The sequence below is a fragment of the Myotis lucifugus genome, unplaced genomic scaffold (assembly GCF_000147115.1).
Source record: "Myotis lucifugus unplaced genomic scaffold, Myoluc2.0 scaffold_42, whole genome shotgun sequence".
In the NCBI taxonomy this organism is placed as follows: Eukaryota; Metazoa; Chordata; class Mammalia; order Chiroptera; family Vespertilionidae; genus Myotis; species Myotis lucifugus.
Genome location: NW_005871090.1, coordinates 58184 through 72643, shown reverse-complemented (window position 1 = coordinate 72643; position 14460 = coordinate 58184). Strand labels below are relative to the sequence as shown.

The 14460-nt window shown below is 38.7% G+C and overlaps 1 protein-coding gene across 1 annotated transcript in view; it reads right to left on the bottom strand.

Moving 5' to 3' along the window:
* PLCB1 (phospholipase C beta 1) overlaps positions 1-14460 on the bottom strand; it is a gene marked incomplete at its 5' end in the record, with an annotated part of 130601 nt that overhangs the window by 62566 nt on the left and 53575 nt on the right. The window contains 4 exons of the mRNA XM_006087989.3: positions 8507-8593; positions 9501-9558; positions 9987-10076; positions 10182-10258. Coding sequence (XP_006088051.3) covers positions 8507-8593; positions 9501-9558; positions 9987-10076; positions 10182-10258 — 312 coding nt within the window. The remainder of the gene's footprint in view (positions 1-8506; positions 8594-9500; positions 9559-9986; positions 10077-10181; positions 10259-14460) is intronic.

Below are 14460 nucleotides of genomic sequence, written 5' to 3'. Positions count from 1 at the left end.
ATTTTTTATAGAGAGGAAGGGAGAGGGATAGTTAGAAACATCGATGAGAGAGAAACATCAATCAGCAGCCTCCTACACACTCCCTACTGGGTATGTGCCCACAACCAAGGTACATGCCCTTGACCGGAATCGAACCCGGGACCTTTGAGTCCGCAGGCTGACGCTCTATCCACTGAGCCAAACCAGTTAGGCACATTTCCTATTCTTTATATGTAACTGGAAACATGCACATGCTGCTGGCTGCCCTCGTAGACATGAATTTGCATAACTACCATATTAGCTAGGGCAAAATGCATTTTGATGCCTACATGATTAACAACCCAGTCTTTCCTCCAATTGTGTAAAGTTGATTGTATATAAATGTGTGTGTGCACATGTGTATGATGATCACAGAGGATTTATGGAAGAATTCATCCAAACCATCAGACATTATGAACTGTTTACTCTTCTATCACAGATCTGATAAGAGTCTTTGAAATATGAAAATATTATTTGAGCCTTGGTTTCTGCTACAAATTCAAAGACCTTTTTTTGTTAAATTCAAAGTCTATTCTCAGCCAATGATTATTAATAAATGCAGATGTGCGTCAACTGATTTTTGTTGACAGAAAATGGATAGGTAGGGCTCTAAGTGATAGATTTGTTACATTAATTTGTATATATATATATATATATATATATATATATATATATATATATATATGGAAGGGAGAGGGAGAGAGAGATAGAAACATCAATAATGAGAGAGAATCATTGATCAGCTGCCTCCTGCACGCTCGTCCCCCATTTGGGATCAAGCCTGCAACCCAGGAATGTGCCCTGACCAGGAATTGAACCGTGACCTCCAGGGTTATAGCTTGACACTCAACCACTGAGCCATGCTGGCTGGGCACATTAATTTGGCCTTAGACATAATACATGGGAAATAGAGAATGTGACTCTTACTCTTAGAAGCAGTCTGCCTGAGTTGAAACTTTGACAGTTTTTATTTTTTCAGCCCAGTAGTCCTGCATTTGCCCTTTTATAATAGACTCTTCTTTGATGTCCACATACTGCTTCATCAAATATTTCAAAGCACCTAATGTACTTCCTAGTTGGGTATTCTACAGCTCAATATTTCTCTCAGTTTGAGTTTGGTCATCCTTCCCTAACAATGTTAAAAGTCATAGTAAAATCAGGCAGTGGTTTCCTTATATCAATTAAAACTTCACATTCTCTGCTTTGGAAAGTGTTTAGGGTATGTGTGTTGGACTATTTTCATTATCCTTGTCATACCAAAGCAGGGCTTTAAAAACAAACTGGAGATACATTGGGAATAAAACATCTAACTAGTATTGGCAAAGTTCATATAAGTCATGCACAATGACAGGTACAGGAGTAAAAGTAGAAGTAAGCCCAAAGGTTTTGGGGGCCATTCATGGTTGTGTGTACCTTTGTTTTGTTTTGTTTTGTTTCTGGTAGGTCAATGGAATTAAAGTTTGTCTCATCCTATTCCTGATCTTAAACTCAGTCCTTATGGAAAATACCCTGAACCCCACCAACACACACACTCCTTAATCCTTTCATACTTGGTGAATATTCTCTTTGGATATCTTTCCCTCCATTCAGTAGACCAATCACCAAACTCCTACATTTTTCATCCATAGGAAAGAAATAGATAAGGGAAGAAAAAGAATGCTAATGGAGTAGAAAAAAGGGGAAGGAGTCAATGGCATTCATGGGAATCTCAGTTGTAATTGTGTTGAAATCTCAAACTCACTTGCCTTGCAGGTGCCAGAAAATAGAAACCCATGAATCTATTTAGGTAATGCCAAGTAGGACTAAGGGGCAGCCACTTCTCAGCTCTAGAGATTTGTTTCCATGTTGGCTCAATCTAATAATATGATCTAATTTTCATGAGAAAACATGTTTCTTTAAATAAGAACATTTTCAACTTTTACATAACAGTGGGGTGGTTTTGTGACTTGCCAACTTGGCTAGCTGAACTACATTTCCCAGAGTTCCCTTGCTGTATGTTTCCAGTTAGAATGGGCTATAGAAGAGCCTCTCTCAAGAGCTGGAGTGCTGATGAGGGGATGGCAGCCATTGTTTAATGCACAGGTATTACTGCTGATCTACTGACTCACCCTTTTAGGGTGAAGCATAATATCTTCTGACTCCACTTCTGGGCTAGTGTGTGTGTGTGTGTGTGTGTGTGTGTGTGTGTGTGTGTTTGTGTGTGTTCAGCTCTGTGACAAAGAGTCCTAACTTCTGAAGATTATTCTAGTCACCAAGCTTACTCATGATTCTCCCTTCCAGACTGCCTGCATGAATGCCAGGATCAGCATTAGATAAGGAGATAGCCTTGTGGAGACTACAAAGCCAGCCCCCACAATTGCAGGAGCCAATTCCCTGTAACACAAACAATCTCTTACTGGTTCTGCTTCTATAGTGGAACCTGACTAGAACAGATGTTTAATTCAAATATTTTAGAAACATGTGAAAAATTTCTATTTCTGGTAATGGCTGGTTGGGTTATTTGAACCATCCTTCCCACTGAAAACAACTAAAAAAGTTGGATTTGATATTAAAACTATCTTCTTTAAAAAACATAAGAATCACAAAAATTTAAAGAATGATCAGGCCCAAACTGCAGGGACATCAAACCTAGACAGGTAATAAGCAAGAAAGCTGCTTTAGTTCTGAGGGGCTTTTGCTAATGCTGGACATTTTGAATTCATTTTTTGACAGCCTTGTAGGGTGAGGCCAAAACCCAAAGTCCTTGGCCTGTCCAAAATGAGGAATCTCACAGAAAAACGTTCTCTATAATAAGTGAGGCATACAAATTGTAGATCTGAAAATAAATAAAATAGAATATTTGGAAGTAAAATAAAATACAAAAGCAAAAATTAAAGGCCCAGTGAATGAGTTAAATAGCAGTACTGCCAAAAATTAGTGAATTAGAAAAAGGGTAAGAAAAAAAATTGTGCAAAGTGTAGCACAGAGAGACAAAAAGATGGAAAATACTGAAAAGAGTTAAGAGATAGAAAAGATGGAGTAAGAAGGTCATTTTATACATAAATAACGCTATGAAAGGAAATTTTTGGAAAATGTGATGGAAGCCAATAGCTGAGAGCTTTTTTCTGAACTAATGAAAATTAACCATGCAGTCACCTCAAACACATACTTAAACACATTACAAGAAAACAATATAAAACATAAGAAAAAATCCTAACTGCAGGCAAAGAATGGAAAATATATTATCATCAAAAGAACTACACTAAGATAAATAGTTAACTTCTCAACAAGAAGAGAAGTCAGAGGACATTAAAATGTTATCTTCCATAATAAAAAATATAACTGCCAACCTAAAATTTTTATATCCGGTTAAAGTATCATTTCAGAAAGGTAAAATAAAGACATTTTCAGACAAAAATTATAACAAAAACCCCCAAAGAGTTTACCACCAGTAGACTATATCAAAGGAACTGCTAGAGGATGTAGAAAATAATGATCCCAAATGAATAGTCTGAGACACAAGAAGGAATGTACACCCTAAAAGCTTGTGAATATGTATAAATCTAAATGAGCACTGATTGTATAACACAAAATAGTAATGTCATATGGGTTTAGAAATCTGTAGAATGAAAATCAATTTCAAGAATAAATGGAGAGGAGACAAATAGAGCTATAGCATTTCTGATATTCTAGTATTGCCCAGAAGGAAAGAAAACATGTCTAAGTTTATTTTCAAGAAAACGATGAACTACTACATATTTTTAAAAGGCAATTATTCACATTGACAGATATCAAAAGGAAATTTCTTACACAAAGAAAACAAAAATAAACCACATGATGGGTCGACAAGGACTTGACAATGAGCAAAATGTAGTCAACAGCCAGTTTACACTTTGTGGTCTAGCTTCTATGAGAAGGTCCATTGGGTGCTATCAGGGAGAATTCATATTTCCCCATCAAGTAACAAAAGATTAGAGGAGGGATGAATAAATCATGTAAGAAAGAAGCTTTTACTTAAATGCCCAAGTTAGTTTCTTTTTCCCTGAAAACTGGGAAGGCAGGATTGAAATAGCTGTATTTAGTGTTCTGTCGCAGGGCCCAAAGGTAGGTCTGACAAGAGTAACCTCACCCAGAGAGATTAGTCATGCACCCTGTTACAAAGATGTCAGAGGGGAAATGAGGGAAATCACGCTATATTCCCCTGGTGGAGGGGAAAAAACAAAAGAGCCAGGGTGATGAAATGCTCTTTGGCTATAAATGAAAATGCCTTAAAACTTCCTGGCATTCTCTCTTGCTAATGAGCTAAATTAAAACAGATAACCCGTGTTTTAAGAAGCATCAAAGACAAATTAAATGTCAGAGGAAAAGTAAATTACATATTTATCGACTGTTTTATGAGGTTATGCAGACTGTTCATTAAAAAGTCCCCTCAAAAGATGATTCTTCTTGTAACCAGGGCCTGTAGCTGCAAAGCAATCAATTTATAATGGAATATTCACAGCAGATTCAGGGCAACTCCTGATTAACGATGTTTCACCACGTTAGGATAAATCTCTTTGAAATGTAAAGAAAAAAGGCAGAATGTCCTTTTTATAATTAATCAACTCAGAGTCTAGCACAACCACAAAAAGTGTGGTTTCTTTCCACTGGCAGTTGGGTTCTTGAGTTTTTCCTACCACCTTTCATACACATAAACCCTTTACTACTGATTTTGGCAAACCTAGGTATGGAAATCCCAAGGAAACTCATTATGTCACTGAGGTGAAAGACAGTATCCATCTTTAGAACTCTGCAGCTATAGATTTCATAAGACGCACCTTGAACAAAACTGAAAACAGCATACACTCCGGGACTGAATCCAATATTTCACTGCTAGGGAATAGGCAGCTGAACATCTCTCCATAATTTAGAACTCTACTGAAAAAGAGCTGAGTATTCTCTTTTAAGAGAATTTATAACTTAATACATTTCAGTGGGACTTTATGGACAGGAATGCACAATGCAATTTTATGTCAAATTGGGGGCCAAAATATGTATCTCTTGTATATTTTACCTCTAGTGATCATCACCTTCCATTTTCCACAATGTCCTCAAAATGTATAGGGTGTCCCAAAATTCATGCAAGAAGTAATTTTGATAGAAAACACAGGTTTATAATTAAAAATTGTAAATTTTTTATTGATTCATAAAGTATACAGTATAGGGTTATGTATGGAATAGCACATCGGGTAAATGGCCTCCATGGCTTTGCTGGCACATATGCAAAGCCGTGGTCTTCATTGGTCTTCATTGTCCCTGCTCCTGGGCCATAATTGGTACTTGGTATTGCTTATCAAATTGAAGGGATTGAAATCAAAGGGCAACAGATATTAGAATCTGATTCAATAAACCAAGTAAAATTAGGCTTTTATTTTTGTTGTTGTTGTTAATGCTCATGCAAAATTCAAATCTTGCGTGAATTTTGGGACACCCTATAAATACAAAAAAAAAATAGACTTGTTGAGTCTCAGTTTTTAATGGGAAATAAAACATTATACATATGACAAAGTCCTGGTGCATGTCACAAAATGGAACATTCTAAAATAAACTTTCACATTGTGGCTGGCCAAATTTGGTCTCCCACCGAATAGGGACCAGAAGGACAGAAGTTCTTGGTCCACATGGAAATGAAATGGTTTTGATTGAAGAGCACCGTTCTATTGCAGGATGATTAAAATGTTGGGAGCTTGAGTTGATCTTTCCAGATCATAAGTGCATGGTTGAGTGAAATGTTAGAAAGTTACACTTCGAATTAATCTTCATATGGATCTTGCTCTAAATCAAGCCACATTCCTTGCCACTATAAAACTGTTATTTTTCTGCATTGGCTTTTCAAATTTTTGTTATTAAACATTTTTTTATATTTGTTTTTTTACTTTTAAAGGAGTGGTTTGGTTCCCAAAGGCTTGGGAATTTATACAGATTGTGATTGGGGTCCAGGCAAGCTCAGAAAGTAATAGGAGAAATTAGGAATGTAAAAAGTGCGTCTTCCCTGTTCAGGTGGAAGTTAGGAACACAGAACACATTGTTCCATTAGTTAAATAAGTGGATGATGAAGAAGTAAGTTCATAATATTTGACAATATGGTGAAAGAAACTGACAAATGGGAAGAAATATGATGCCATGTAGCAAAATATTAGCCATTATTGTTTTCTAGTTAGGAAATTGCTTATGCCATCTGTAAAATATTTGAAGGAGGACTCTATTCCCCTCAGCAACCTCTGGCAAAATTCAGCATGCTTTCCTCTTAATAAGAAGGTTGAAATTACCTTTAATATTACCTACTATAGTATCAACTCAATTTCCTTGCACAACATTGAGTGGTGGAACTATTCATAAATTTCAAGATGTGAGAAAACCACTCGGCCTTCACATCTTCTTGACTGAATGGAACTGACTCAGTTGTAGATACAGTTGGTCAGGTTCATTTTCTTGAGTTGCTCCTTTTTCTTTCATGTTTCCCCTTTTGATGATTTCCCTCATATCTATGTCAAGCTTTGGCAAGCCAATACTGAACGTGAAGAGGGATTATCTCAAAGTCAGTGCTATTTTATTTCTGGTCAACACCCAACAATTATAAGAGTGTGGCTGGCCACTATGCTAGCCTGGTCTTACAATTGCTGTCTTGTGCTTTGATCTTTCTCCACATGTCCTACACTTGACCTTATTGTTTTACTCCAGTATTAATTATTGCTCCTTCTTGTCACGGTCATTTCCCTTTATTAGCTATTGTGTCCTACAATATTAACAGTCATCGTTCTTATTTTATTATCAAAGTCATGGTTCCAAAGCACAACATTTTTAAGCCCTGAAGAGCACCTCTCAATAAATGCTTTACTTTGACATGGAACCAACAATCGTCAAGGGCAACCTTCAAACCTAGACACAGTAAGATGGTCATAAGAACAATTTCCTGGATGGAAAGCAAAGAGAAATCATATTGGTCCCTATTTACAGTAACAAACAAACAAACAATAGAACAAGTAAAAATTCATAGAAACACTTCAGATCTCTTTCCAAAGGGCCAAAAAAAGAAATTTTAAAATGGCTATAAATATGGTAGTAGTATACATTTTATCTATGAGTAAAGTTGTTGAAATTTTTGGACCAAAACCAAAACAAAGCAAAATAAAACTCTGTGGGAATAACAATATTTTCCAAGAAAGATTTTTTTTTAGAAATGCAAAAAGTGGCTAATGAGGTATCAACCATAAGTGAAGGGTATTATGTCAGTGTACAAAGTAATGACAAATATGAATTCAGACAGCATGGATTGCAAATGCATGTATTTGCATATATCACCTGGAATTGGTCATTGTGAAGGTGTTTTTTAAATTTTCTGTTGAACCTGGGTCTTTTGCTCCAAATATTTGAGCATTTTTTAAAGATTATTTCTAAATGAAAAGCATAGTGATTTTAAATATTTATTCTACTTTACTAATGCATAATAAATGTGAAAGGGTGGTTAAGAATATTTAAATTATTGATTAATAAAAATCATAAAAATTAGCAGCATATCTCAGTAATTATTAATTCTTGGATTTTCATTACTGTTTGAGAATCTATATTGCCCAACCTAAAACTTTAGGAGTCACACATATTAAATCAATGTCATAGGGAATAAAATTATTTAGAATCAACCACAAGAAATCTATAAGAAGTAAATTTGTGAATGGACTATATAGTGAAACAAAACTAACATTTTTCAGCTTTGCAGATTTAAAAAGTACTTTTATGAAATACCAGTACCTTTTAGAGTAGATATTTTAAGCTGCAGGTTGAAGAACAGAATAACTGAAAAGTACATTTTTCACAAAGAGAAAAATATTCCTTGATGAATCAAAACAGATGAATGTTCTAAAGCTGAGATACTTTTTCCCTAAAATATTTGATTTATAAATATTCAGTTTGCTTTAAGTTAATATTCATGAAACATTGGTTTTGACCAAATAATAAGCACAGGTAATTTTAAAGTGAGCACCAATAAACTGTTATTATAGGGAAAAAGAAGATTTATATTTTTCTGGTTTATGAGAATATTTTTTTAGAAGAAAACCAGGATGCTATTGGTACAGGAACCCTCTGCTGGACAGAGTCTGCCATTACAATATCAGTAATTTAAAGCTGAAGAGACTTAGCTAATTCATTTCTCTTAATTCTATCTTGGCAGGGAAGAGGGCAGGGTCCTTTAAAAATACTTATGTCTCAGCCACACCCCAGACCAATTAAAAGCCAATCTCCAGAGCTGGGTTCCATGCATTTGCAGTTTTTAAACCTCACAAGGTGATGATAAAGACTTCTTGAATACTACCATAAAGATTTTTTTTACCATCATTGAAAAAGATACATACATTTCCCATGCGAGATGTGATCTGAGATTGTGTGCAAGACACATGAGCTAGGGAGGTCTTATTCTAATGGAATGGAAAGAGAGTGAAATTATTGAGTGATGCTATTCAGTTCAGTTTACCTTGGGCTTTTCGTCCAGGATCTGCTGACGTATCTCCTTGTGTTTCTCTACGAGTTTTTCTTGCCTTTTACTTTGTGCCTCTTCTAACTATAAGAAAGTTACAAAGAAAATCATTATCACCTAAAAGTTCTAGTGACTGTTTTCAGAAAAATATTAAAAATTAAATGCATTGAATGACTTCATTCCCTGGTCATGAACTGCCCTTACAAGTGTAGGAGACTGTTGGTAAGCGTTGAAGGTACACAGAATGAGGGTGGAGTGGTCAACAGTTATACTATCCTTACATTTTCTTAATATTTGAAAATTTCCATAGTAACATTTTTTAAAAATTTGAAAATAAATATAATGGCCTCTGGAGCTTGTCATCTTCTCTACCAGGGTGACAACTAAGGATTCTTTGGGGAAATCTCCCATTTACAACATGTTTCAGGGCTCCTGACTTGGAAGTGATTCTTCACATCTGTCTTTACGGAGCCTTTTTGTACACAGGTTTGCAATTAAACTTGCAGGGGCATTGACTAGGGAGCCTGCGCTGTGAAGAGCGGTAAATAGATGCAACTAGGCTTGTTGTTTCCCTATGGAGGCTCACACTGTGCTTGTCAAACATTCACACATAGTTTGCAAAGGAGACAGGGATTAGCCCCGTTAAAAAGAAACAATGGGCTCAAAATGGAGTCACTTTTCCTTCGCCCCACCAAGAATGAATACTAACCTAACTGCAGTTTCAGCCTCTCCCAGTCTGTCTGGAACTTCAACCTTAGTGATGTCATCTGCCTGATAAAGCCCCCTGCCTTCCCCTGAGCAAAGGTGACCTTGCCTGTAATAACTTCCTCCTCCCATCATCTCTCCGCCTATAAAACCTTCTTCTCTATACAGCTGCTCAGAGGAACTCTCTGTTTACTAAATGGGATACTGCCTGGTTCACGAACTGCTAGAACCAATTAGACCTTTAAATCTACGCGATTGAACTTTTGTTCTTTAACAACCAACATACCCTCTTGATGTACTGCACCACCTCCTGGATGTATGACCGGATCATCTCTGTCTTTTCCCTAAAAGAAAAGGACAAAGAAATCATTATATGAACACATCCGGCATCAGAAAACAGGAGAATCTTGGACTCCCCAATGAAAATTGACAGAACTCTCAACCTTCTTATTCCTGCTTCCAGGAAGGTACAATGCACCAACTCTGGACAAAGGTCAGGTCCCCCCAAGGGCAGACTTTGTTTTCATTAAATGCTGGGAAGACTGCCTGACATTATTAGAAGTGAGTATTCAACCTTTTCCTAAGGGACACTCTTTACTCAGCCTTTATCTTCAAGGTCCTTTTCTGAACTGCTCTTTGAGTGTCCGGTTGAAAACCTTACAGAGATCTTTGGAAAGGTTAATTAGAGGAGAAATTTCACAGATGGGTCTTCATGGTTAAGAACAAAATAATCCCCAGGTAAAAGTGGGGAAGAAGGGTTCCTTCTCCTTACTCTTCCATCTGGCTTTTGTCTTTGGATTTAGCTTCTGTGATCTTCTCTTGTCTCTTTTTATCCATTTTCTTCTTTAATTCCTTCTTCTCTCTGAAGTCAAAATGGAAGTAAAAGGGAAAAAAGGCAAATGAAATGGCAGTCTGTATTGAATACATATATATACACAAGTTCATTATAATGAGAACAGAGGCTTACTTCTCACAGATTTCTTTGAGCTTCTTTAACTGATTGTTCTGACATTCTTCAGCAACATCCGTCAATTTTTGGATAAGCTGGGGAAAGAAAATGCCAGTTTGCTATATTGTTACCATAAACAAAGCACCCTCTCCCTCAAACAATAGTATCTGTAGTTAAAAAATCTCTCATTGATATTTAACAAGTTAGAATTATCAAATATCTATGATAGGTAATGAGGACATAATTTAAAACCATCATATTATCTTGGTTTGAATACAAAATTCTTCTGATCTCTTTAATTAATATATATATATATTTCAGAGAGGAAGGGGGAGGGAGAGATAGAAACATCAATGATGAAAGAGAATCATTGATCAGCTGCCTCCTGCACAACCACTACTGGGGATCAAGCCCGCAACCCGGGCATGTACCTTGACCAGGAATCGAACTGTGACCTCCTGGTTCATAGGTCGATGCTCAACCACTGAGCCATGCAAGCCGGGCTTATCTCTTTTTAATTAAGCAGGACTCCTTAGGTTACTGTGCTGGTTACTGTAGCTTGACCCAGTGCAAAGACAACAAACAGTGAGGACCCAGATTTCAATTCCCACTTTATGTGTGACCTATTTAAAGGATGATTTGGCCAAGAAAACCTATGTTTTCTTAGTTGTAAATAAAATTATGAATGCTTTTATCTTTTGGAGGTACTGTGAAGCTTGAAATGAAATGAATATGATACAAATGTGAGTTATAATTAACTGTGAATTATGATTCTAGGTTTCCAGGTATTATTCATTGTTTAATTGCTTCATGGATAACATGAGTTACCCATCTTAGAAATCAATGGTTTTGTCCTTGTGTGGGTGACTTCCAAAGAACATAATAAATTCTCTTCTGTGCTATCACGGAATTTTTAATATATCACCACAAAATTAATTATTGTATTGCCTTGAGTGTATTTTTCTTATCAAACCAAGCTTGGAGAGAATAGTGACTGTGTTTTCATATCCTCAGCCCTCCGCACAATTCCTAGCATTCAGTAGTTGCTCAATAAAAGCTTGCCAATTATATGAGCGTCATTTTGCCTTCCAATCCCTTCTCTGTCTTTATTCTATACTAGAGGCTCGGTGCACAAATTCGTGCACCAGTGGGGTCTCTCAGCCTGGCCTGCGGGATCAGGCCAAAACCGGCTCTCCAACATCCCCTGAGGAGTCCTGGATTACAAGAGGGCACAGGCCAGGCCGAGGGACCCCACCAGTGCATGATCAGGGCTGGGGAGGGACCGCAGGAGGGCTCCAGGGCATGTCTGGCCCATCTAGCTCAGTCCTGATCGGCTGGATCCCAGTGGCAAGCTAACCTACCAGTCGCAGTGTCTGCCCCCTGGTGATCATAGCGACTGGTCGGCCGGTCTACTGTCTGCCCCCTGGTGGTCAGTGCACATCATAGCAAGCAGTAGAGCAGCCTTAGCATATCATTAGCATATTATGCTTTGATTGGTTGAACGAACGACCGGACACTTAGCATATTAGGCTTTTATTATATAGGATGAATACCATAAACAACCTTCTGCCATTGCTCAGGCACAGTGGCAACTGGACCCAACCCTTCTTACTGGACACCAAATAGATGGTGTGGGCTTCTTGCAAAAGGTCCCACAGCTGTTCCCCAGAGCTGAAGTTCTCAGATGCAGCAGGGTGAGCTGAACAGTTTTATATAAGCTGCAGCTACAACTGTGATAAGGCAATATAATCATAATGCCAGTTCACTTTCATTGATAATGTATACAAGCTGGGAACAGTTTGAAGAGTTTTAAATGCAGTAACTTACTCAATTCTAAGAGTTGACCTATTGGAAAGAAGTTGGTGCTATTATATTCCTTTTAAATATGAAAACACGGACCCCAGGTGCTCTAGTGTCTGGTTTAGGGCCAAAGAGGCAGTCAGCCACGGAGCTGGGTACAAACCCAGACAATCAGGCTGTAGCCTTCACCACTTTCCCACACCACCTTTTCTACCGACTGTAGAAATTGTTTTAAAAGACCCCTTTTTATCTGAGAGAATACAAGAAGCCAAGGGAGAAAGTCTCTTATAGGATTACAATAAAAAAGCGCCTTAACATGACCATGAAATTTGCCGCACCCATCTGTGAAGTGGATTAAGTCTGAACAAATACTCACTGGGGCTTGGGCCAGTGGAAAACCCATTTGATCATCCAGAAGACATTGTCGGATCATGACTGTCACGATTAAAGATATCGTGAAATATTGCAGTGCTGTGGTGCCATTTATCAAGTTGTCTAGATGTTAAATTGGTGTGCAATGACTCTGGAAATTTCCTTGAGGATTCCTGCGATGCTGCTATTCTAGCTGAGGGTGAATACTCAGCACATCTCCTTCCCCAGGGACCTTTCTTGTCTCCCATTCTCCCCAAGGAATTACAGAGCATCATCCAGGGATCCCCAACCATGGCTGCAACATCAGAAAACGTGGGCAACTTCTTAAAAATACAGATTCCAGAGCCTGTTCCTAGGCTTATGGACTCCAAATGTCTGGGGGTGGGGGGTGGGGAGGAATCAATGTTTTCAAAATGTCCTCTGATGATTTGGACACTTTGTCAGATTTGGGGGGTTTGGGTGGCCTTGTCCACATTCTAACGACGGTTGCAGAGCTCCCAGCAGTGCTTTTGAATTCTGTGGTTTCACACTTCTGTTCCCATGTTGCCATCTCTATCATTCATTTGACTCCAATGTATTCTATCTTCTTGATTCTGCCAGCGTCTGCTCACATTCCCTTCCACCTCTTGCCATAACAACATCGGTGACCAGTCAACACAACCACTGAGCCTGAGATCTTACAGCCCTCTGCCCACTCAGGTCAGCCTTTTATTTTGATTTGGTTTTAGCCCCCACACAACAGCCAGCACCATACCTCCTCAAGGCTCCACAGCAGTTCCCCATGTCGGGTAACCCGTGGCCTTCCTCTTTGCCCCTCCCTCAGATTATCACACTGCTCTTTGCTCTTCTCAGAACTAGTTCCCACTTCTCTTGCTCCCAGAACACACACTTTAGCCTAAACTATTCAATTTAGCCACAATCCAACATTTACCAAGTGCTTACTAAACCCCAGGCACCATCCTGGAGACTGAGGCAATGTCCTGGCTTTCTAGGTCTTGCTACTCAAACTGGGTCCATGGACAAGCACCATTGGAGTTGCCAATGGTCACGTTAGAAATGCAAATTCTCAGGCCCTACCCCAGGTCAACTTGAAATTAAAATCTGTATCTTAACAAGATTCCCAGGAGATACTTGTGCAAGGTACAGGTTGAGAAGTACTGTCTAGTAGAACTCTGGATTATTGATGGAGACGATTTAGAAGAAGCCCTCTGTTATGGACTGAATGCTGGGTGTCCCCCCCTCCCACTTTCATATTGAAATCCTCACCTCCAATGTAGTGGTATTAGGAGATGGGGACTTTGGGTGGTAATTAGGTCATGAAGGTGGAGCCCTCATGTATGGGAATAGCACTCTTATAAAAGAGACCCCAGAGAGCTCCCTAGCCCCTTCAGCCACGTGAGGACACTGTGAGAAGACAGCCATCTATGAACCAGGAAGTGGCTCTCACAAGACACCAAATGTGCAGGTGCCTTAATCTTGGACTTTCAGCCTTCAGAACTGTGAGAAATAATTCTCTGTTGTTTAAGCTACTCAGTCTACGGTGATTTGTTTTAACAGCCCTAATAAGACGCCCTTCTCAAGTTCCCTCTTCTCTGCCTCAAAAGGTCTTTGGAACTTGACTTTCATTCTCTTCCTTGCCCCAAACTCAGCTTCCTCACTTGTGACACAGAGACAATGTTTCCCTCCTGGGGTTGCTGCGAAAGCTGAGAGGGAAAACACACGTGCAAGCCCAATAGACTACATCGTCGATTCTTAACTTGGTTTCCTCACCCTTCCTTCCAAGAGAAAGATTCTTGCCTGTATTTTCCATCCTGTTTTCTCCCACCTACGGCCAGACCTAATCTGCCATTTCATTTTCTCCTCTCAACCTTTCTTCTGCACCAGACGCATTCCCTTTGCATTAAAACATATTATCTTGCCCTAACTGGTTTGGCTCAGTGGATAGAGCGTCGGCCTGCTGACTGAAGGGTCCCGGGTTCAGTTCCGGTCAGGGCATGAACCTTGGTTGCGGGCATATCCCCAGTGGGGAGTGTGCAGGAGGTGGCTGATTGTTTCTCTCTCATCCATGTTTCTAACTCTCTATCCCTCTCCCTTCCTCTTCGTAAAAAATCAATAAAATATATTT